General features: G+C 46.1%; 1 protein-coding gene across 1 annotated transcript; it reads left to right on the top strand.

Moving 5' to 3' along the window:
- Nucleotides 1-548: 548 nt before the first annotated feature.
- Nucleotides 549-24,490, top strand: PHF24 (PHD finger protein 24). Its single transcript, XM_035723814.1, has 8 exons — nucleotides 549-693; nucleotides 12,898-13,279; nucleotides 13,928-14,113; nucleotides 18,162-18,240; nucleotides 18,566-18,771; nucleotides 19,115-19,275; nucleotides 19,580-19,675; nucleotides 19,997-24,490. The coding sequence occupies exons 2-8, from the start codon at nucleotides 12,902-12,904 to the stop codon at nucleotides 20,091-20,093; spliced, it is 1,203 nt and encodes a 400-aa protein (XP_035579707.1). The 5' UTR covers nucleotides 549-693; nucleotides 12,898-12,901; the 3' UTR covers nucleotides 20,094-24,490.
- Nucleotides 24,491-24,721: the final 231 nt, after the last annotated feature.

Below are 24,721 nucleotides of genomic sequence, written 5' to 3'. Positions count from 1 at the left end.
GGGTACGGCCAAGGTAAGAGCCCTAACGCGCGGGTCGTCCGCCCGGAGGCCTTGACGGGGCACTTGGGTCTGACGCGAGAGGGAAGGGCTCGGGCCGAGGCCGCTTGGATGAGTCATTCTCACCTCCCCAGGCAGGTGCGGGTGGCAGGACGCTTCGCCTCGGCGGGCGGGAGCCGAGAGCCGCCGCGGAGTCCCCTCTCGGGACGCCTCCTCCGGGCGGGCACTGACCTTGTCGCTGGCGGCCCGACTGCCGAGAGGACCCGGCAGACCCCGCAGAGCCGGGCGCTGGTCCGGGGCGCCCACTGCCTCCCGGACCCACAGGTCGTCGGAGCCGGCCGCCGCCCTCCTGCGCTCCCTCGGCGGCTCAGTCCCACGCGAGGTCGCCCGCTGAGCCCAGAGGGCCGCGCCGCGAGGCGCAGAAGGGCGGGGCGGGGCGCGCGCCCACCGGCCCGCGGAGGTCGTCTCGCGCGGGCGCACGCGCCGCAGCCGCGCGGGGCGGGGGGTGGGGAGGGTGGGTGTGCTTGGGGCGCGCGCGCCGCCGCCGCTGCCGCCTCAGCCTGCTGCTCCGCCCGCGCCGCCTGCTCCCGGCGCTCGGCCCCAGCACGCCGGCTCCCGAGCGGCCATGGGCGGCGCGGGGTTCGCGGTGTAGAGTCCGCCAGTCCCGGACCCGCGTCCCGCACCCTGACGGTCCCGGTAAGCGGGGGCGGGGGCGGCGGGGACCCGGCAGGCACCCTAAGGGACGGGTCTGCGGGCCTCGGACAACCCTTTGGGGACTCTGAGGTGTTGTGTGGGAGCCGCCCCTAAGGGAGTCCTTGAGTACGGGGATAAACCCCCAAGTGTCCCTGCCTCTGCCCCTTGGGAGAGTCCCGGAGGCGGTGCGGGGAGCCGCCCCCAAGGAGGACCCCTGTGTGAATGCAGACTCCCAGGGCTCTCTCTGCATTTGCTGCCATGGGGAGGCGCAGTGTGGAGGCACCGTCCCCGCAGAGAGACCGTCTGTATAAGTACCGGAGGGCAAGGGTGGTCTCTGGTGGTGTCTCAATGGAAGACCATTTGAGAGCATAGCGGAGCCTCGGGAGCCTGCGCGGTGGAGATGGAGCCCACAGAGGACCCCTGTATAAAGGAATACTTTAGACTGTGCCCTAGAACTGCCTGGAAGGAACCTCTGACAGGAAGGAGAGGAGCCTGCCACGGGATCTAGGCCAGGAGTAACTCCCCATATGCCCACAGGACTTTGGCCTTGACCTTTCTAGGGCTCAGTGTGCCCTAAATTGCGTCCCTCCAAGGTGGCCGAGAGGCTGGGGCCCTGCGGGACTGCTGCCTTTGTCCCTTCCAACCCCCACCCCATTCGAAATTTTATTCTTCGTGGTAGCGCAGGTTGTCTCCAAGCTGGATTTTTGTGGAGGCAGGAACTTCTATTAGAGCAAAGGGCATTAAGGGAAGGGAGGACCGGTGAGGCCTCTGAAGCAAAGATAGGAGACTTGGGGCCCGGGGCTTGACTGTCCACAAGCAAGCCTTTAAGATCAGGTGGAATAATTGATGCTGGCAGGTCCTGGAAGAGAAAGTCCTTTGAAGGAAGGAAAAAAGGATATGTAGGATTATTGAGCACCCATGTGCCAAGTACCATGCCAGGGATATTTAACATCTCATATAATCCTTAAAACAGCATTATGAAATTATCCCTTTTAAACATTAGGCACTTTAGACTCAGAGAAGTTTAGCAGTTTGTCCAAGGTCACAAAGCTTGGAATCATGAAATCTGTTTTTTGAAGTTTATTTGGGAAAAAAATTATCAAGGAGAGGCAGAAGCAAAAATGTATATTTGTTAAGTTGCGTTAAGATACTAAACATAGGGCTTTGTATACAATTAGTAAATGTGATGATTAAATAAGTGAATGAGGACAGTTTAATTGGGGATGAGACTGCTGCAGGAACTGATATCCACTGAATCCCCAGATTTCAGGGTGTGGCTTCCTTCACTGGCAACCCCACTGTAATGATGCCTCTGGGTGTCTCCAGACTTAATTGGGTCTGGAAGAGGCCTTTGGGTGTGGTCTTTGATAGGACTTGCTCTGGGAAACAAGAGGAACACTTCAGAGGATGGTCTTTTAAGACCACCCTCCCAGCTTGCAGAATCCTTGAGGGAGCAGAGGGAGAGACAGGGTCACTTTTAGGAAGCGTGATTCACAGTGTCTTTGTGGCCATCTGAATACTGCACCACAGACACTGGTCCACAGATAACACACAGGAGTTTTTCCAAAAAGTGCTTCTATATGATGAGGAGGAGGGCTGAACAGGTGCAGAACCAAAGAAGGCTTATTGGAAGTCCATTGTCTGGGGAGGGCAAAGGGTTCTTCACCTGATAGAGTGATGCACCCTTATCTCACCCGCTTGGCTGTGCTAGTGCTTTCATTCCACCTGAATGCCAAGGTGCAAATTTGGGACCAAGGAGAGATTCTGGTTTCTTGTCCAAAAATGGAGTGGTGAGGGAAGTCAGCAATGTAATTCACCAGAGAACCATTCTGAGTTTTCCCGTTCCCCTTTTATCCTTCCACATAGCCAAACCTAGTGACATCCTCCTATAATAGAAGTGGTTTCCCTGGGCTCCTGGGGTTACTTAGGAAAGATCAAGCTTGTGAGAAAACAAAACAACCTAATTTACCAATTGTTAGCTTTTCTATTTAACTCAATGCCTGCCTGAAGCATGGGTGTGGCACGTCATGCACAGCTCCCTCAGTGGAGTAAATTCTGACAAAGGTTTATATTGGTTAATCACCTCCCCATCACAGAGTTGTTTATAATCCCCTTTCAGTTCAAACCCCTTTCATCAACTTAACACACCAAAATAAATAGGGATATGGAGATATATATATGGTTTTTTTAATATATTATAGTTTTTTATATTCATATATAGTTTTTTAAGAAAATCAGAAGGAGTAAGCTGCAAATATGATCTTTGCTCCAAATCAGAATATGTCCTTGGGGTCTTTTTCTACACCGGTCTTTTCAGAGAGGGCTCTTGGTATCACACCCTCTCATGTCCCTGGAAAAATTGCTAGATGGGTTCAGGTGCTCCCCACATACTGGACCTTGAGTATCGTCTCCTTGATGTCCAGGTTTGGGTAAACATAAAGATTACAAAAATCCTAAGAATACTAACTCTCCCCTAATCACAACACAAGTCAAATCATTCCAGAATGGATGTGAAGGATGTCACATAGTTGCCTTAATCTACTCAAAAAAATGCTTTCTCCAAAGGAAAATAAAAGGGGAAAGAATTTCACTTGCATGTACACAGATATATCTGGGTTTTACTTAAGGATTTTTTAGCCTTTAATCTTCCACATCTTCTCTGATCACATTCTTACAGTTTTCTTCCTCCTACATTTGCAATATTTTTGACAGTGCTTCCTTTTCCTCAAACATGAATAGTAGGGCTTTCTCCAGCCCATTTCCCACACTCCCTTTGTTTTTTCAGTACACCTGTTCCTAAGTGGATCATATTTATACAAATAGTTTCCTTTCTCTTTAGTTACAGAATCTATTCTCTTCTCGTCCCACCTGCTTTTCTCCAGCAGTACTCTTGATTTCTGCTATCTTCATTTCTCAAATTGATTTATTCATTTCTGATGGGAATATCATCCATTCCATCCCTCAATCTTAATGACCAAGTTCTGATAGGAATTGCTTACCAGCTTTGGACCAAGAAACCAAGACCATCAATTTGTAGCTGGAGACATTATTTTTTCCATTACAACATCCCTCTCCAAACTTCCTCCCCTCCTAGCAATCCCCTCAGAGACTCATAGGTACTAAGTGCTACCTACTTGCCAGGCATTATGCTAGATAAATACAACAGTTGTTTGCCCTTGAGGAGTTCACATAGAACCAGTCGGGATTTCTCTAATCATTTACTATAGAGAAAAGTAAGGGGAAATTACAGTTTTACAGAGTATCTATAGGAGTCAGTGTAGAGTAAGTATGCCTTTTCCCAGTCATCACTGAAATACAGCTGCTGTTCTGTGCCCCCTCTGGCAGATCCACTTTTAATCCCCCTGCCATTGCCCTGCCAAAATTACTTTTGCCCATTTGCTTTGAATGAACTGGCCACACTCTTATCTTCTTATGATAATAATGACAGTACCTTATATTTGGATAACATGTTGTACTTAAAGCCCTTTTACATACATGATTTCTATTTGTGAGGAATGTTTCACCTTACTGGGGTCTTCTCACTAAAACAACAGTGTGTGGGCTGCCTGGATCACTTTCTCTATTTTTTTTTTCTTTTTGGAGTCTCTTAATCAAGTTTATGGGTCTCCCAGAGGGAAAGCCCCAGTGATTCACTACAGTCACCACCTACCAGCTCTTAGGCTATGGAGAGGAGTTTCTTGTTGGGTCCAAAGGCCAAGCAATGTGCTCACTGGTCAGCCCTGGTACTTAATCAGGGCTATCCTATTACCTGGCCTCAGAAAATTCAGTTCTCTGGTTCTTTTTTTTTTAACCTCCTGAAATCCAAATACATATTCCCTTCTAAACAAATATTTTAAGCATACTGTCTCAAACCAGTTTTTTGGGCTGATTCATAACATGAAGGCAGTTTTCCTTGTCTATTTCTATCCAGCAACCGGCTGGCTTCATACCATCTGAGCTATGATGGAGTCCCCATATAGCAGTACATGCCTTGGCATGTGCTTTTACCTCTTCCTGGAATGCTTTTTTTTTTTTTCCTTAGCCACTCGGGTAACTCCCACTCATATTTCAAAATTTAGCTCAAGCAACACCTTTTTTTAAAAATCCTACACTCATGCCCCCTACACATGCATATACACTGCATTCTCACAGGCTGAGTGAGATTCCATTTGTTCATTCTACCAACAGTTATTAAGTGCTTGATTTGTGCCTGACACATAGTAGGCTGCACTCAGCAAATATTCATAGAATCAATAAACAAAGATAATTAAGGTGTAATAAGTTTATTAAATGGGGTTGAGGAGCGCCTGGATGGCTCAGTTGTTAAGCGTCTGCCTTCAGCTCAGGTCATGATCCCAGGGTCCTGGGATCGAGCCCCGCATCAGGCTCCCTGCCCCACGGGAAGCCTGCTTCTCCCTCTCCCACTCCCCCTGCTTGTGTTCCCTCTCTCATGTGTCTCTCTCTGTCAAATAAATAAATAAAATCTTTAAATTTTTTTAAGTAAATAAAAAATAAATGGGGTTGAATCTCTGCTTCAGGGGCCCACAGCGGAGAACAGGGAGTGCCTCTCCATCTTGCTGAAAAGCTCTGCTTGCTAAGTGCAGTCACACCACCCAATCACTGATAGTGTGCTATTTCTTAACTGTTGCTCTGCTTCGGTGGGAAGCCAGCACTGTAGCTTTTCATGAAGACTCATCCTAAGCCCCCAGAGGCTAAAGATCATGCCATAATTTTGTTCTCATGTATATTAGAGCTTTGTTGACTTTCAGTAAATATTAAAAACAGGATCTCCATCATGTCTTATTCTCTTGAGCAGAGTTCAGGAAGACAGTTTAATTCAGTGTTTAGAGCTTCTGCGGCTTGGAAACCCCAAAAGAGCCCTGTGCAGTTGGGAGTGACTGTCTCCCTGGACTAACTGAAGCCAATGCTGCTGTGTTGGATAAATAGGGTGAATGGAGGAAGACACGGAGGTACTAGGTAGACCCTTTCAGGCTCTGCAGACATGACAACTAAAAGCTGTAAGCTACTTTTAGGCCACACAATGGCTGACTATGAACAGGGCTCCCAGAACAATGTTGTGAGACACTGCATTCCTAAACCAAAACTCTTTTTGATGGCTTTTGTTTAAATCTTGAGATTGATGTTGATGTCCACAGTGAGCTTAGAGTCTGTGCTATGCATTTTGCATTTCTTAGACTCTAGTTCTGCTGGTTTTCCATACCCTTGTGGCTAGTTACCTTCTATGTTAAGTACGTACTTTTCCCCGAAGCTCTCTTTTTGGCACATGCTTCCTGGAACCAGTTGTCAGCTACTTTGAAATTTTTCACCCTCATGTGCAGATGCTGCTCATGCTGAATTTCTCCAGCCCAAACCCAGGAGGGAGGAAATACATTTTCAAGCTTTCTACACCTGCCCTTAGAGCAGTATTCTTCCTGTGAGCCGGGCCACAGTGCCACAGGATGCAGCATAAATGCTGGGGACCACTGACCGCGGTAATATTATCTCTTACTGTGTTTGTACAAACTAGCTAAATTCCAAAATTTTGCAGCTCTCCCCTGTGGTCAAAGAAATCACCTGTAACTACTATATGGTTACCTGTTCTCATCCCTGCTAGCCCTGAATTACCATTCAGGGTCCACCTCTGGAGAAGTAGAGTGGATGTGATGAGATGAGCTGGTGACTCTGGTTTTTAGACCTGAGCTCTGAAGATTTAGTTTGATTAGTCCCTCTGGCCAACTTTGAGGAAAAGAAAGGGTACTGACACCATGATCTCAAACTTTTTATGTTGTCCAGTCATCTCTGTAACATTCATTCAACAAAGATTTATAGAACCCATGCTCTGTGGAAGACAGTGGGAACCATCTAACTTTTTCTCCTTCTTAATATCACTGAAAACCTGAGATTCCTTTTTCTACCTGCTCAACCCACTCTGGTTTTTTCCCTTGTCCTTCCACTCATAGGTTTTCTTTGCCTTGTTCCCACCTAGGAAAGCCTCATAACCTCCAAGCAATCACTTTTAGATGTTTGGGGGTTTGGGGGTGTTTTTTTTAAGATTTTATTTATTCATTTGAAAGAGAGGCAGCAAGAGAGGGAACACAAGCAGGAAGAAGGGGAGAGGGAGAAGCAGGCTTCCCCCTGAGCAGGGAGCCCGATGCAGTGCTCGATCCCAGGACCCCAGGATCATGACCCCAGCCAAAGGCAGACACTTAACGACTGAGCCACTCAGGCGCCCCTTAGATGTTTTTGAGCCTTTTTCAAACAGCTGCCAGTCCTATATGAAGAATCAGATGAAAGAAATAAAAGGCAGGATGCCGGGGTGGTTCAGTCGATTAAGCATCTGCCTTCAGCTCAGGTCATGATCCTGGAGTCCTGGGATCGAGTCCCACATGGGGCTCCCTGCTCAAGCAGGAGCCTGCTTCTCCCTCTGCCTGCCACTCCCCCCTGCTTGTGGGCTCACGCTCTCGCGCTCTCTCTCTCTCTCTCCCCCTGACAAATAAATGGGTAAAATCTTTATAAATAAATAAATAAATAAAAGGCATCCAGATTGGTAAAGAAGTAAAACTTTCACTATTTGCAGATGACATGTTACTATATATAGAAAACCCTAAAATTCCACCAAAAATCTATTAGAACTGATAAATGAATTCAGTAAATTTCAGAATGCAAAATTAATAAATTTCTTTAAAAGAATCAGATAAAAGCAAGTATAGTAAATGTACTTTACATTTAGCATGCCCCAAATGAGGAGACTCCTGCCTATTAGCAGGGCTGCTCCCCAGGCCTCTCACAGTTACAAATCTTTTTTTTTTTTTTAAGTACTCTGTATAACCAAAATGCAGCTTGAACTCACAACCCTGAGATCAAGAGTCATATGCTCCAACAGAGCCAGCCAGGTGGCCCTAGGTACAAATCTTTAGAGAGTTTTGGAAGAGGTTCCCTAGCTGTCTTCTCCTTCCTTATTCTTCCACTAGCTCCTACTATGGAGCAACCCTTCCTCCTCTTACTTCCACCACTCTGCCCTTATAAATATTCTCACTGTGTTCTAAGCATGTGCTCTGCAAAGAATTGGTGTATCTTGCACACACACATTCCAAGCTGCCCACATATGTCTTACTGCCTGACAGATACATTTAGACAGATTTCTCTTACCCAAAGAAAGATTTTGTTTTTGTCATCTGTTTTCATTTTCTCCAGATCATATAGCTACACAGCCCTATTCTACTTCCTTGTCCCTCTGTAATTCACCACCACCTGCTCCTGCCCTCCTGAGGTTTTTTCCAAGCCTTCCTTAAATACCACAAATTCTCTGGCAGTCACATCATTCTTGAGACAATGTCTTTTTATCTTTCTTTCATCCTTTCTAGGGAGGCAGAAAACCCAGTTCCACCCACCAGCCAAAGAAGTAATCATTAACTATCATTTGTGGGATCTTTACAACTTGATTTCCTTTTAACTCACTCTTCTTCCCAGGACTTCTTCCAGCACAGGAAAAGCCAGGTTTTTCTCACCAGGCATTTGTTTTTTACCTGTCACTAATCACTACCACTTGTTTCTCTAGAAATTAGAGCCCATTTTGTTAATTTCTCAAACACCCAGGTGCACATCATGGATATTTCAGCACACTTGCTTTTAATCAAGGTGTCTTGTATACAGGTTTGATCCTCTCCATTAAGCACTAAGGGTTTCAACCTCATTCTTTGAAGCCCACTGCTGTTGTGTCCTCACAGTTTACTCTCAAAATCAAAGCTATGTCAATTCACAATGACTTGGGGTCTTGTTTGGATTTTGATGGTTTCTTTTCAATGGTTCTGCTCTACATTTTCTGCCCTTATTAGCATAAAATGGCCTAGAAACCTGAACCATCTCAGGTAAAAGCAGTAGCAGTACTCCAGGATCCTGTGGTCAGGAATGGAAAGTGGTTTTTAATTTGTTTTTATGTTTGTTTGTTTTGCTGGTGGATGTCATCTTCAGTCTTCATTAAAATACCTTTAAAGATCAACTCCCCAAACCACTGCAGTAACATCATTAACAATTCAGATAGCTTAATAGTGATTCTTGTTATCCTTACAGAGAATAATGAGTTGTAGCTGGACTACAATGTACTGGGAGATGCCTGTGGTTAATTTACTGATACACTATTAATGACTCAGTTCACCTACAGAGTATCCTCCCTCTTTGGCCTTTGTTGAGAACTCAATATCTGAAAAAGCCAGTAAGAACCAAATGTATACCATTGATTTTCCTTCAATGAATCATTCTTGAAAAAGTGAATTTCATATGGTTATTCTAGGTCTCCAAATAAGCATTTCACAACTTTTTTTCAACCCATACTTTCTTGCTGATAAACTTAAATGTCTTATAACTACTCCCCAAAATTTATAATACAACTTCTGGGAGGGGGCTTTCCCCAACTATTTAGAGAGCTAGTACTTTTGTGTCTCCCCAGCAACCAAGAGGACACTGTCAATCTCTGCTGTTTTGTAGTCTATGTTACCAAAAATAAAAAGTGATGATTTTTAATATTTGCTTTACAGATATAAATATATATTATGCTTTTTCAATCCACTATTTGTCCTCTCCTCCTGGAATTCAGATATATATTCCCCCACCTGCTCCAGGATCCAGCCAATGAGAATCATTCATTGCTCTGATCTTTGTGTTCCTACTGGATTAAATCAGTTTTTTTCTCTATTTTTGGTATGACTATTTTACAGGTTATTTAATAATTCTCCTATTGACATTATTTCCACCTTCTTATCATTGTAAACAAATGAATAAATATTCTTTTACATTTGTGCACAGGTCAAAGAGGATCAGTCTCTCATATAGAGTAGGGTCTTCTTCAGTCAAAGGTGTATTAGTAGCTGTCCATCTCTGCTAGAATCATAGCCCCCCTTTTTTTTCATTTTAATTCCAGTATAGTTAACATACAGTGTTATATTAGTTCAGGTGTACAATATAGTGATTCAACAATTCCATACATCACCCAGTGCTCATCACAACAAGTTCACTCCTTAATCCCCATCACCTATGTCACCCATGCCCCCACCCACCTCTCCTCCGGTAACCATCAGTTTTAGGACCACAGACTCAGGACAAGCTTGAGAACTCTGTTCTTGCACCACAGCAGTCAAGGGGAAAGCTTACCTTATACTCCACAATGCTGTCCTTTAGCAGTAACCATTCTTAAATCAAAACACAAAAAATGTAGTTCTCTAATAATAAATATAAAAGTATCCTAAGGCTATATTTTTCAAATTCAGGTCCAGACCCATTGGGAAGTCATGAAATCATTTGAGAGAGTCACTATCAAGATTGTTTTAATGAAATAGAGTAGAAAATATCAGGTAGTAAAAGAGGACTGGCTCACAAAACTTTTGGTTCAGTTCTAGATCTATGGACACATGTTTGTAACTATGTATATACAAGGTCACATCATAAACAGTATTTCTTACTATGAGTCACAGTCAAAAATTTTGAAAAACATACCATGAAAGTTTTCTGAGGAAAACCCTGTAGCCTTGGAAATAATTGATCATGAAGAAAGTCTGTTGTGAAGGGCTGTGTGTCAGTTTTACATTCTCCCTCTTGGTGTGGTATGCCTGTTCCTTTTGCTCTAAGTGGGGGACTTGCTTTCCCACCTCACCATAGAGCACAGCTGTGCTCTTGAGGCATGTGGACAGGTCTGGAGACTATAGACTCAGCCTCTTCAAGAATCCTCTGGATCGTTTGGGTCGCCTGGGTGGTTCAGTCAGTTAAGTGTCTACCTTTGGCTCAGGTCTTGATCCCGGGATCCTGGGATGGAGCCATGCACTGTGGCTTCCTGCTCAGTGGGGAGTCTGCTTCTTCCTCTCCCTCTGCCTCTCTCCACCCTCCCGCTTGTGCTCACTTTTTCTCTCAAATAAATAAATAAAATCTTTTTAAAAAGAAAAAAGGAAAAGAATCGTCTGGATCCATAGTCTCAGCAAAATCTCTAACACACACACTCTCCTCTCTACCCCTAGGCCCAACCCCACCAGGCTAGGTCACATGAACTTTTTTTCCTTTTTTTAAAAATTTAAATTCAATTTAGTTAACATACAATGTATTAGTTTCAGGGGTAGAATTTAGTGATTCATCAGTTGCATATAACACCCAGTGCTCATTATATCAAGTGCCCTCCTTAATGCTCATCACCCAATTACCCCATCCCCCCCACCTCCCCTCAAGAAACCGCCAGTTTGTTTCCTATATTTAAGAGTCTCTTATGGTTTGCCTCCCTCTCTGTTTTCATCTTATTTTTCCTTCCCTTCCCCTGTGTTCTTCTGTTTTGTTTCTTAAATTCCACTTATGAGGGGTGCCTGGGTGGCTCAGTCGTTAAGCGTCTGCTTTGGCTCGGGTCAGGATCCCGGGTCCTGGGATTGAGCCCCGCATCAGGCTCCCTGCTCAGCGGGAAGCCTGCTTCTCCCTCTCCCACTCCCCCTGCTTGTGTTCCTTCTCTCACTTTGTCTCTCTCTGTCAAATAAATAAATAAATAAAATATTTAAATAAAAAAAAGTTCCACATATGAGTGAAATCATATGTCTTTCTCTAACTTATTTAGCTTAGCATAGTACCCTCTAGTTCTATCCACATCATTGCAAATGTCAAGATTTCATTCTTTTTGATGGCTGAGTAATATGCCATGGTATATATATTCTACATCTTATTTATCTTCTTTATCCATTCATCTGTTGATGGACATCTGGGCTCTTTCCATATTTTGGCTATTGTGGCCATTGCTGCTATAAATATTAGGATGCAGGAGTTGGCTGCTTAACTGACTGAGCCACCCAGGAACCCCCAAAAAAGGATTTTTTTTTAAGATTTTATTTATTTATTTGACAGAGAGAGACACAGCGAGAGAGGGAACACAAGCAGCGGGAGTGGGAGAGGGAGAAGCAGGCTCTCCGCTGAGCAGGGAGCCTGATGCGGGGCTCGATCCCAGGACCCTGGGACTGTGACCTGAGCCAAAGGCAGACACTTCATGACTGAGCCACTCAGGCGCCCCCCAAAAAGGATTTTTTAATCACAATTTATTAATTGTCCACTGAGGGGCGCCTTGGTGGCTCAGTCGGTTAAGACAGGCTCTTGATTTCAGCTCCTGTCTTTTATTTCTATGATGAGTAGTTAGTACCTTATACATAGTACTGTTCAATAAGCCTTGATTATAATGGATTGAGAGCAAGGCTAAAATGGACTCTCCATTTCACTTTACTTAGAACACGCATTCGCCAGCTGAATTCCACTAAGACCCTTCAGGTTAGGAAATAGCAAACCAGTTTTGCAATATGCGATGTCATGCCCTCACTCTCCAGTGTTGTACCCTGGTACTGCAGAGGAAGAGCAGGGATAATGTTACTTCTTAACCTGTAAAGGTTTTATTGAACAGCTCAGAAAATCAAAAGAAAAAATGTGGGAGTAACATTAGTGAAGCCTTAAAAGTCTGAGAAGCACTTCAGAACTTAAAAATGGGCAGGTTGTCTGTGAAAGACAAACAGACCCACAAAGAAGCATAGCCAATTAGAGGGGGCAAAGGAGTGTTTGTGACCTTGACCATGTGGCTAGGTTGGTAGTTTCTTATCTAATTCAGGAATCCCCTAAAAATAGGAGTGCATTCACTCTGACTGAAAAAGTGAGAATTTGATGCGGATTATCCTGGATGCACTGTGCACAGCACTTATTGGAGGAGATTTTCTTCAATCAGAAGTCTGAAATGTATTGCTGTAGTCTTGCTTTTAAGCTTTGGATCATCTCATGTGGCAGAGGAGAGACTTAGGCTCTGAAGTCTCCAACTATCTCCAGGGGCCTGGGACCCCTGGACCTAATTAACTTTGGGACAGCAAGAAATAAAAGAGATACCATTTCACATTTGTAGAATACTTTCCAGTCTACTAAGCACTTAATAAGCACATTTTCTAATGTTATCCTCATGACAGCCCTGTGAAGTGCACTGAGCAAATAGCCCTCATTTTACAAATAGGAAAACCAAAATCGCAAGGCCAGTCAGAAATAGAACCAGGGTCTTCTGACTCTTTAACAGGAGCTTCTCCATCCCACCATGCCACTGAGTTCCAGAAGAGGGAAAAACCATCTAATAATACTTGCCACTTAGATGAATGGTTGAAATTGATTGGCTTGACATGGTCAGCCATTGGCTGAATCTGGGCCTCTGCTTTTTGTTCACAGAGCCATGGGGGTGTTGATGTCCAAGCGGCAGACAGTGGAGCAGGTGCAAAAGGTGAGCCTGGCTGTGTCTGCCTTCAAGGATGGGCTACGGGACAGGCCTTCTATCCGACGCCCTGGTGAGCTTCCAGGGTCCCGCCGTGGCACAGTAGAGGGCTCTGTCCAGGAGGTACAGGAGGAGAAAGGAGCAGAGGCAAGTACCCCAGTGCTCCAAGAAGAGAGCAGTGTCAATCGTGCAGCTTGGGAGAGGCTCCGAGATGGGCGTGGAGTGGAGCCAGAGGAGTTTGACAGGACTAATCGTTTCACACCCCCTGCCTTCATCCGCCCCACCCGGAAGCTGGATGATGACAAGCCTCCTGATATCTGCTTGGAGCCCAGAGAACTTGTGAGTACCCAGTTAGGGCACAGTCCTCAAGTCTTAGACCTTCTGAGGATCAGGGAGGCCTGGGTATAGTTAAAGTGAGACTCAAAAAGAAAAAACTCTAGAAAAGTACAGTTGAGTGCAGAACAATCTTTGAATTTCTTCTACAAGAATAAAAATGTTACATCCTAGATTGGTCTTAGTGAAAGACTAGAGACAGTGGGTGATAAGGAATGACACCATGGCGGGTCTTTTGCCATCCGTCTCACTAAGGGATAGTAGTAGTCCCTGTAGGAGGCATTTGGAAATTTGTGGGCATTCAAGAAGGTCATCACTGGAGTTGCTACTGATTTTTGGTGCCAAGAAAACCAGGGGTGCTAAGTGCCCTGCAATGTCTGGGACAGTCTTTCAGAACAGATTATTTTTTTCCAAAAATGTTAGTAGCATCCCTGTTCAGAAAAATGGTCACAGAGACCTGAGCAGATGGAAGAGCTTGCTGGTTCTTGTCTTCCAGAGGGAAAGCTCTATCACCTTAACACAGGCTTCAGTTGGAATTGTTCCTCTGGGCTGCTCCAGGGATATTCAGCCCCATGTCGGTAACTCTGTGTTTCGTGGCCATAGGATCTTGCTGCCTACACTGGAAATGAATACACTATTTATTCTTTTTGCCAGGTTGTCAACGATGAGATGTGTGATGTCTGTGAAGTCTGGACAGCTGAGAGCCTCTTCCCATGCAGGATCTGCACCAGGGTTTTCCATGATGGCTGCCTGCGCCGCATGGGCTACATCCAAGGAGATAGTGCAGCGGAGGTGACCGAGACAGCCCACACAGAAACTGGCTGGAGCTGCCACTACTGTGTAAGCCTTGACTGCAGGGACTATGGGCTGCAGCACCGCAGGGAACTTGGCACTTTTCTGGAGACCCAGTCTAAGAACACTGGTTTCTAGGCAGTGACCTAAAAGAGTTTTCCAATAGTAGATACTGGGATCCTCAAACTTGGTCAGGCTTTCTCTACCTCAGTACTATGACATTTTGGACACAGTAATTTTTTTTGTGGGGGATGTGTGCAATGTAGTATGTTCAGCAGCATCCCTGGCCTCTACCCCATTAGATGTCAGTAGCACCCACCCCCAGTTGTGATGACCAAAAATGTCTCCAGATATTACCCAGTGTGTCCTAGGGGAACAAAACTCACCCCAACTGAGAAACACTGAGCTAGAGGAATCAATGGTTAGGATGAGGCCTAATTACTCAATAGTAATTGTGCTTGGAATAGTGCTTTCTCTAATAGTCTTTAGTTGTCATTTATTGTACTCATCTGAAAAATCATCCTAACCAGCTTGCTTCCAACAGGGATAGGTTCTAACATAGTAACACTTCTTAGTCCTAAGATCATCACTTGGCCTACCACCTAACTCTTAGGATGAAGAACTTCATCTCTAAAGTGATCATTATGTAAATTAAATATCAAAGGTCTGTTGATTCAGAACTTTGCAAATTATATATAAATGCCTTCCAACTTTTTTTAAGATTTTATTTATTTATTTGACAGAGAGCACAAGCAGGGGGAGCAGCAGAGGGAGAGGAAAAAGCAGACTCCCCAGGGAGCTGGATGCGGGGCTCTGTCCTGACTGAGCCAAAGGCAGACAGACACCTAACCCACTGAGCCACCCAGGCACCCTGCCTTCCAACTTTTAAAAAGACAAAAGCCAGATTCTTATCCATTTCTCAGTACATCTGAATAGAATGTAAATCTTGCTTTATTCGAGGTGCCCGGTGGCTCAGTCGTTAAGCGTCTGCCTTCGGCTCAGGTCATGAGGTCCTGGGATAGAGCCCCACATCGGGCTCCCTGCTCTGCGGGAAGCCTGCTTCTCCCTCTCCCACTCCCTCTGCTTGTGTTCCCTCTCTCGCTGTGTCTCTCTCTGTCAAATAAATAAAATCTTTAAAAAAAAAAGTCTTGCTTTATTGGTCTGTTATCCTGCAGATATCTTCTAAGGAACATCTCAGCAGACTTCCCCCTCTTCTTCCTACTGCCTGGAAGAAAGCAAAGATGTGCCACTTTCTAACAAATATCACTTTATCTATGGCTTGTCTATAAAATCAAGTATAGAACAGTTATTCCCAGCCACTTACACACCTTTTCCCCAGCTGAAGTATGTCACAGTAGACCCTGCTCTACACACCATCTTCTCTAGTCACCACCCCTCCAAACACCAGCCTTTTCACTCACAGCAACTCTGCCCTGCAGTGTGCTGCTGATGTGTGGGCCCCAGCTGAAGGTATCTCCTTCCTAACCCTTCCTGGCTTTCTGTCACAGTCCTACCATCATTACTACCACATGCCAGACTTTTTACAAAGGTTTCTTCCAAGCTCCTCCCCTTTCTTCCCTTCCCAGCCAGGCTTTTTGAAAAGATTCCATCATCTCCTAGTGGCTCCTCAACCACCTGTAATTCAGCTTCTGCATCTGTCATTCTGCTGGATGGGTTCTTTCTAAAGTCACCAATGACCTGACTGTCAAGTCTATGACCTTTTCTCAGGCATCTTCTTACTTGGCCCCTGTGAGGTATTTAGCACTCCCTTATTGCCTCCTCTTTTTGGGGGGATTTAAGTAGTTATGAGAATTATTATGTAAAATAAGGAAATTAGAGAAAATAGAAAATCAGTAAAGTCCCATCATAGTTGTATCACCACTGTTAACATTACCTTCTACGTTGTGTAACTCTCTTTTCTCGGCTTCCAGTACTCCCTACTGATTCTCCTCCTACCTTCTTCTCTGACCATTCTGAGTGCCCTTAGTTAATTTCTTCTCACAGTCCTAAATGCTGATCTTCCTTGGGGTTCTGTTGTTAACACTCTTCTTTTCTGATACACACTCTCTCCCTGGGTTATTTCATGTACTTCAGTGGCTATAGCGACCATCTAAACACAAATGATTCCCAAACCTGTGTGTCCAGACCTAAATTTCTTGTCTCTTGGATTTACATCCATCTTGATGCCTCATGGGTACTTCACATCACCATGACCCAAAATGAACTCTTTTCCCTGAAACCTGTTCTCTCTAAATTTCTTACATCTGTGAACAGTAATACCACCCCTCCAGTTACCAATACCAGCTCATTCCTCTCCTTCATCCCTCACATCCAGTAAGTTAGCAGGTCCTACTGATCTACCTATTAATACCTCTCAAATCTCTTCTCTTTTCCATTCTCACGTCTTAGGTCAGCCATTCATCTTTTCTTACCCACACTATAGCAACAGCTAACTAACTGTTCTCCATGTTTCTAGACTTTGCCTCTCTGATTCATTTTCCACACAGCAAAGATCTGACTGTGGCACTACATATGCCCTTAAAAACCACTCAGTCAGCCACCTCGGTGGCTCAATCGGTTAAGCGTCCAACTCTTGACCTCAGCTCAGGTCATGATCTCAGGGGTCATGAGTTCAAGCCGCACATTGGGCTCCACACTGGGTGTGGACCCTACTTAAACATTTGGTGACTCCCCTTTGCCCTCAGAATAAAAGCCCATTTGAAGGGCTCACTAATGGGCATTTGAGGCACTTCACAGTCAGGCTTCTGCCTACTTCTCCCTTATCTTTTGTCATTCCTCTCTACTCTCCCTCCACACACATACACACACACCCTACACTCCAGCCCCACTGAACATTTCACAGTGTTACACCCCACTGTGCCCAGCATATACCAAGTGCTCAATAAGTGTTATTGAAAGAATTGAGTTCTTTATGAAATCTATAAACGAATACTCATGAAATGTCTGTTCCTCTTCTTTGCTGGTATTTTAAGAGAGGAAAATAACCTACTAGAAAGAATCTTTGACAGCTTAAAGACTATAAGACTGTAAATTAGTATTAATAAAATAACATATTACTGCTGTTTTGGAATTAAAATTTCTGTGGCACCACAAAAAACTCATTTGGTTTTAGGAACTTCATCATGATGGCATCTCTTTCAAAACCATTCTGGATTATTTAAAATAATACAGCCTACTAGGAGCAGAGTTAGAATTAAACTTATTTTTTAACTGAAATACTCTTTGAGCACAATCTAACATAGAAGCCAAATACATAAAATGAATAAAGATGGAGCTGCTGTGGTTGACGGAGCTGGGGATTCACAACCATGCCCACTCATCAGTCCCCTTTTCCCTTGCAGCAGCTTCCCAAGGCACTTCCGAGGATTCCTTAGGGTATCTCAAAGAATAATTTTTTTTTAAGATTTTATTTATTTATTTGACAGAGAGATAGCGAGAGCAGGAACACAAGCAGGGGGAGTGGGAGAGGGAGAAGCAGGCTTCCCACGGAGCAGGGAGCCTGATGTGGGGCTTCATCCCAGGACCCTGGGATCATGACCTGAGCCGCAGGCAGCCGCTTAATGACTGAGCCACCCAGGTGCCCCTCAGAGAATAATTTTAAAACTACTGTTTAGTAAAAAGGTCTCAGGTCTAGAATCAGGATACCTGGCTTCTGGAGAAGATTCTGCTCCAGAGTTGAGTAACTCTGAGCAAATCCTTTCCCCTTTCTGGGGCTTCAGTCTCTTTGATTATGATTAGAGGCTGGGATTAGATGATCCCAGAATTGCCTTCAAGTTGAAATACAATTTCCATGCTTCTTGATCTTGGCCTTTCTCTCTTACTGGTCTATATGGCCACTGACTCAGATCTTTCTTTTTTTTAAAGATTTTATTTATTTATTTGACAGAGAGAGACACAGCGAGAGAGGGAATACAAGCAGTGGGAGTGGGAGAGGGAGAAGCAGGCTTCCCGCGGAGTAGGGAGCCCGATGTGGGGCTTGATCCCAGGACCTGGGATCATGACCTGAGCCGAAGGCAGAAGTCCAACGACTGAGCCACCCAGGCGCCCCTCAGATCTTTCTTTTTTTTTTTTTCAGGATAATCTCAACTTGCTGCTAACTGAGGAGGAAATGTACAGCCTCACAGAGACCTTTCAGCAGTGTAAAGTCATTCCTGGTAAGGCTGGACAGTGCTGCCAGATGGAGAGCGGCTGGCACATTTTTCCTCCATACTTTTTAGGACAAACCATAAAAGGAGTATGCTGGAATTTGGAGAGTAGGGGTAAATAGGTCCCTGTTCCCGAGCTGTTGGCCACCAGGGGCACCCACACACCCGCCCATCTTCCCCACCCACCACAGCCTGAGTTATCCTGGCTATGGGAGACAAAGACTCCACGAAAGCTATGGATGTAGGGGTTCTGGAGGGTATTCTAAAAGCAAATGGAGGTGCCCCAGAGGCTGAGGAAAGGGTGGGCTTGGCTAGTATGGGGTGCCTCCCACAGATTGCTCCCTGACACTGGAGGACTTCCTGCGCTACCGCCACCAAGCAGCAAAGCGGGGGGACAGTGACAGGGCTCTAAGCGAGGAGCAAGAGGAGCAGGCAGCCCGCCAGTTTGCAGCCCTGGACCCTGAACATCGAGGACACATAGAGTGGCATGACTTCTTGTCCCATGAGTCCCTCCTACTTCTGCAGCAATTGCGTCCCCAGGTGAGGGCCAGCCGGGGTGAATGTCTATGGGCTACTGGGTGGCAGAGACCTAGGAAGCATGCTGGGCAGGTTGGAGGAGCACTAAGTACTGTCTTAGCAGGGACCATAGAAGGAAAGGGCTCACATTCCACCCAGTGACAGGTGATCCAGTGCCTAAGCTGGGCAAACTGCCCAAGGAAGATTGATTTGCACTGGACCCAACTGCAAATGTCAATGCTACCAGAAAGGCTCTGGGCAGCTTCAAAGGGAGGCTGCAGAGATGGTAATGGAGGTAGGATTCTCTATGGCTTGACATTTTACAAAATATTTTCACCTCCAAGATCTTAACTTGTCTCTTCCCCAGAACTCTCTGTTAAGGCTTCTGACAGTGAAAGAGCGGGAGCGAGCCCGGGCCACCTTCCTAGCCCGGGGCAGCGGGAGCACTATCAGTGAGGCAGAGTGCCGTGGAGCCCAGCACTCTTGGTTCTGCAAACACCTTGCAGAGGCTCCTTCCTGCAGTGTCAGGTCTGTTCTCTACCAATCCCTGCCCCCACTCACATGCCCTCCTCCTTTTTCCATGCCAAATGGCCCTTGGTATGAAAGGTACCTCTCGGTTTCTTCTGTCAACAGACAGGAGAGGAGCTTCCTGTGCATTAGACAAAGGACACTGCCTCTTATTGTTCAAGGCATAGGGCATCCTCTACTCCAAACTGTCAGCCATGTCAGAAAAGTGTGGACGTGCATATCTGAGCCATGGGTTCCCCAGAGTTTGGGAGGGGCTGGACCTTTCATTTTCCCACTCCTAACCACATATCCTTGTGTCCAACAGCATCAGCCATGTGGGTCCCATAGCAGACAGCAGCCCAGCCAGCAGCAGCAGCAAGAGTCAAGACAAGGCTCTGCTGCCCACAGAGCAGGAGTCCAGGTGAGTAGGATCCCCTCACTGGGCTGTCTGCACTCCTGACTCTTCAACACACACAAGTGGGCATTGCCCACTGCTACCCCAAAACAGCAAGTGCATATCCCAGAAACCAGGCTCCAAAAATGTCCATTTGACCCAAGATCTATAGGGTCAGCCGGCTGGACTGTCCACGTGGAAGCACAGCCAGCCATACCTATGTCAGCCAAAAGCCAGGGCTTACCTGAGCTTTGCCCGGCTTAAGCCGTACTGCCACTGGGATCAGTTCTCATGAGCATGCAGGCTCTACAGCCAACCTCACAAACCTGTTCTTTGCTCCCACTCCAGATTTGTGGACTGGCCTACCTTTCTGCGGGAGAATGTTGTCTACATCTTGGCTGCTCGCCCCAACAGTGCAGCAATTCATCTGAAACCCCCAGGATAGCATGGAGCAGAGAAGCTCAGTTCAGAGACAGTGGTCTCCCTCCTCTCCTTTTTCTCTTTCCCTCTTTCCCCACCATCCTCTGGTACTGAGACTTGTGGGGATGGAGTACTGCCAGCATCTCAATTTGACACTAAGCTTTATGGAACTGAAATCACTGCGCCCCTCACAACAGAGGCAATATATGCATTGCTGCAGGGAAAAGCCCTGGGAGCTGTGGCAGTATCCACTCTTGGACCCATCCCCCCAGCCCTCACATCCTAGACTAGACCTGCCACTGCACACATATGTGTGCACACACACACACATACACATATGCCTAGCTGTCCATGCCCACAGAGACCTGGTTCTTCTTGGTTGAGAAAGGACCAAAGTTCCTTTGTGAAGCTCCTGGTGTAGATGAGAGGGGTCTCTATTCACTCCTTCTATTGGCCAGTTCTGATTTCCAATAGACAAGTCTCTGGCCAAGTGATTCTTAATAATAGGGCATCAGACTCACATGCTGTCCTAGAGATGCTGATAGGCTCCCTCTTCCTCAGTTGCAAATCCCTTCTGTGGTGAGCCACTGTTCTGGTAGGTATGTGCTATGTCCCTCAGGTATGTTGGGGTGGGAAAGTTACTGAAAACCACCACTGCACTTCAGCCTCTGTTTATTTAAATTCTAATTTCTAGTGACAGAGAAGGCAACTAGTCTATGGAGTGAGTCTTAATTAGAAGAAGGGAAGGCAGCCCCTCCCAGGAACCCAGGATTCTAGGAACATCCTAGAATGTTCCAGGTCTTTCAAGTCCAAAAGTCTTTAGGAGAACAGTCAAAAACCAAGATGAGCCATCCTGGCCCCTGTTTTACAGATGGGAACACATGGCCCAGAGCCCAAAGGGCCTGAATGGAATAAGTATGATCGCAGGAGTCACAGCCCTCTGTATTAGATGCTTTACCCAAGTCAACTACCACAGAGACCTGAAGCCTGATCTCCAATGAGGACAAGGTTTGGATGGAAAATGAGAGGAGAAGTCCTATGATTTTCCATCTTTCCACCTCAGCCCAAACGTAGACCTAGAAGAGCGTGCCATTGTATGGAGAACAAGAGCCAGCCTCTTTCACAGCCCAAGAAAGAGCAGCAAGGACTCCTTTCAACCACCCTGACAAGCTGGAGCCAAGAAGAGGATTTGCATCTCAGCTCTCTTTCTTTCTCTCTCTCTCTCTTTCTTTCTTTCTTTTTTTTTTGCATCTCACCTCTTCAGCAGAGAAAGCCCCAGCAAAGCTTCACAGAAGGTTCATCCTTCTCCCCCTCACTGAGATATGGCCTGAGTTGCTGCTTCTCCCTGCTGCTCACTACATGTCTTTCCCCACCAAGCCTGGTCTCTAAGTCCCAGCTGTCCCCCCTAAGTTCTCATTAAGTTCTCAAGTCACTGCGTGTTGTGGGTCAGCCCTGGCCCTGGAATCTAGGTTCTGTTTCCAATCTGAATACTAGAGAGGGGGGTTGGTTCAGTCATGTTAAAGCTAATATAGCTCCATTGCTCAAGGCACTTGTACTGAATTGGGTGCTAACAGAAGAAGTAGCATACAGCTCAGTGTTGAGATGCTCAGAGGAAAGTGGGGAGCTGCAACCAGGGTTGTGGTAACAACACCTTTTGTAGAAACTGCCTGACCTAGAACAGGTTGTGAAGTTTCGGGGTTGGATTTTTCAGGTCTAAAATGAAGCAGACAGAAGATGAATCTGGCTGGGTTCACGTGTATGGCCCTGAACATTTCAAAACAAAAACAGCTTTTTGTAAATACTGCTTAGCCATATTCCCAAGACTGATCAGTAAGAGGGGCTGTTGTTCAGTTTAGCAAACTGAACACAAAAGTGAAAGCACATGACTCTTGGGTCCAAGGACTGCCTCTGAAGCAGCCAGACCTGGGGTTTTACACGGAAAAAGATTAAAGCACATTCAGCACAGGGGCTCTTGCTTACTCTCCTGGTCAATCACCTTGTATGCCAATGGCCTCGGGCTGCTGGATCTCACAGATAGGGCATTTTGAGTAGAGACAAGCTCTGGGCTTTGTCTGAACAGCTTTTTTCTCCTGCCTCGTCATCAGTAATAGGGACTGGAAATCTATCTTGTTCCCTGATTCTTCACAGACAAGGTGATGCCTACCTCTCTGGAGCTGCAGCTTCTAGCTTTCTGTGGATGAGTGGTAAAAGACCATGGGCCAGATGCATCTCAGGGCCTGGCAAAGCAGTATTTCTTTCATGGTAGGATCAGGCCCATTTGGGACTATTCCTCTTCCTATTCCAAGACAGCAAGTTTCCTTGGTAAGGGCATGCTACAGAGGGCCCAGAGGACCCCAGTGTAGAGTTCCCAGTCCACAAGAATCCTAAGATGCAGAAAAGCTTGGAGGAGCAACTGGCCTCTTCTCCATTAGGCATCTAGTTTTTTACCAATGAAAAGATTCCCTTGCTCCCCCAGACCAGAGTTGTAAAAGCCCCACCCCAGCCCCCGTCTGGGATCTCCCTCTGCAGTGTTCTAATCCATGGAGTCCCTCTGCAGTACATACGAAAATGTTCAAACTTTTATAAACCAAGTGAAGCCCATTCCCTTTACTTTTCATCAAGCCTTTCCATCACTGTGACTATCTGAAATTCTGCCAAGTACAAAAAGCAGTGTCTGACTCTAAGGGTTTGAGAAAATGTTCTAGTCATTTCTTCTTGGCTACCCAGAATTGAAATCAATCTTATTATAAACACCACCCACTCCACCCACTATCAACAGAGATTAGGGTTTCTCCTCCGAAGACTCCTTGCCCTAAGCCTATTTTTCACCCAACACCCCTCTTCCCTATGCTCAGATTTAAAGACAGGGGCATCTGGATGTCATCCAGACACAGCGGAGCTGCAGGGACAGAAAGTAAGCTGAGGCAGTTAGCTGTGGCTACATAACCTCTCCAGGGCTGCTCTGTGGCTTCCTCTCCTGAGACCAGGCTTCCTCAACAGAGGTAGGCTCTGCTTTTGAGCAGTGGCCCCTTTGGATCCCAGAGATGGAGCAGTTCCCTTGCTCCCAGGTACTGACCCACTCTCAAGTGCTTTTCTTCCTTTGAGAACAGCCAAAGCCATGAGCACATTGCCTCTTCCCACCTTCAGCCTAAGTGATTGGGGCTAAAGGGCAGACATGCCTTTTTAGCCCTGGTGCTCCCTATGGGATGTCACCCTGGCCTTATTTGAGTGGCCAGATCTGGGAGTTCCCCTATTCCTATCACTAACATTGGAGGTACAGAATCAAACTGCCTGGGAAGAGGGCAGCTCTCTGGGGTGTGAGCCCAGGATTGTGCCTATGCCTCTTGGTCTGAAGCACAACCTCAACCATTGCAGGTCTCATGGCTTCAGTAAGAGTGGTGCAAGGAAGCCCTAAGAAGGAAGCTCAGCAGAAGCTGTATGGCAGGGCCTCAGGCTAGCCATGACCACCCCAGAGCCAAGAATAACCTCCAGGCAGGACTGGTAGCAGGCTCTAGTGATCCTATAAGCATGACCCCTTCGAACTAGCAGAGTAAAGGCAGGTATATACTTGGCACTAAAAGAACAACTGGATGTCAGAACAATATCCTGGTAGCACCAGTACCATAACCCCTTTTCACTCCTCAATTTACAGTGGAATAAAATTGCTACTTTCCCAGTGCCACTTAGTTTGAATTTGCCCAGATCTCTCTCCAGGCCCCTGGCTGCAGCTCAGACAACAGAGAACTGGATGGAGAATGGAAAATATTAATGCATCATACCTGTTCCCTATAGCTCAGTCCTGGAGTGTGGTAGGACTGGGTATTTCCCCTGCTGTTACTTTCCTGCTGCCACTGCTTTTGGCAACCTTAAAAGGAAAGAAAATAAACAGGTAACAGAATTTCCACTAGACCCAACTAGCATTAAGGAAAACCTTCCCTCTGAGCCACATGACCTGATGACCCAGATTGTGGACAGCATGTCACATCTGGTCTGGGCTAGTGACTAAGAAGTCCAATCACATTCCAATTTGTATAGCATGGGTTGGCATAACCATAGATGAGAATGTCAAGGTATAAGCAGCAAGGCCTTTCCATATCCATGTGAAATAAGAGCCTTCAAACGTATGCTCCTTTAAGAGATGACTGATGATCTGTCTCCCAGCCAAACATAAGCTTGTGAGGGCAGTTCTGAGAACACTCAAGTAAGTGGAAGGTCCAATGCCCTCTGGTCCCTCATGCCCTTCCTATGTTCTTTTCTGCGGAAGGTAACTTGACAGTAAGCTGAGGGGAACATCCCCAAGCCCTGTCTTCGCACCAGTACAGCTGCATGCTCCTCTCCATGGCTCAGCCTTCACTCTTGAAGGAGCTGATGCTCCCAGAGGCTGGGCACAGTGGAAATCATAATAAAGAGATTGCGATGCTACTTTGGCTTCCTTCTTCCTGTTATTTGGGGCACCTGCTGAGTTTCTGTGTGGTTTCCTATCATTAGCCAATTCCTGAATCTAAGGAGCTGCTTGGCCTCCAGGAAGAATGCAATACACTGGCTGTTTCTAGAGCTTTCCTGGTGCTGACCTTCCCAAGAATCAAGTGATGGGTGGGAGGAGGCAGGGGTTCCACCATGGACACAGAGGGGGAAATGAAAGCACTGAAGAGA

This window comes from Zalophus californianus, chromosome 13 (assembly GCF_009762305.2).
Source record: "Zalophus californianus isolate mZalCal1 chromosome 13, mZalCal1.pri.v2, whole genome shotgun sequence".
In the NCBI taxonomy this organism is placed as follows: Eukaryota; Metazoa; Chordata; class Mammalia; order Carnivora; family Otariidae; genus Zalophus; species Zalophus californianus.
The sequence above is the reverse complement of the archived record's forward strand: the minus strand, read 5'-3'. Positions and strand labels throughout refer to the sequence as shown.

Coding starts and splice junctions, on each gene's coding strand:
- PHF24 (XM_035723814.1), top strand. CDS start 12,902: ATGGGGGTGTTGATGTCCAAGCGGCAGACAGTGGAGCAGGTGCAAAAG. Junction 14,114..18,161: donor GCTGGAGCTGCCACTACTGT/GTAAGCCTTGAC, acceptor TTTTTTTTTCAG/GATAATCTCAACTTGCTGCT. Junction 19,276..19,579: donor GCTCCTTCCTGCAGTGTCAG/GTCTGTTCTCTA, acceptor TGTGTCCAACAG/CATCAGCCATGTGGGTCCCA.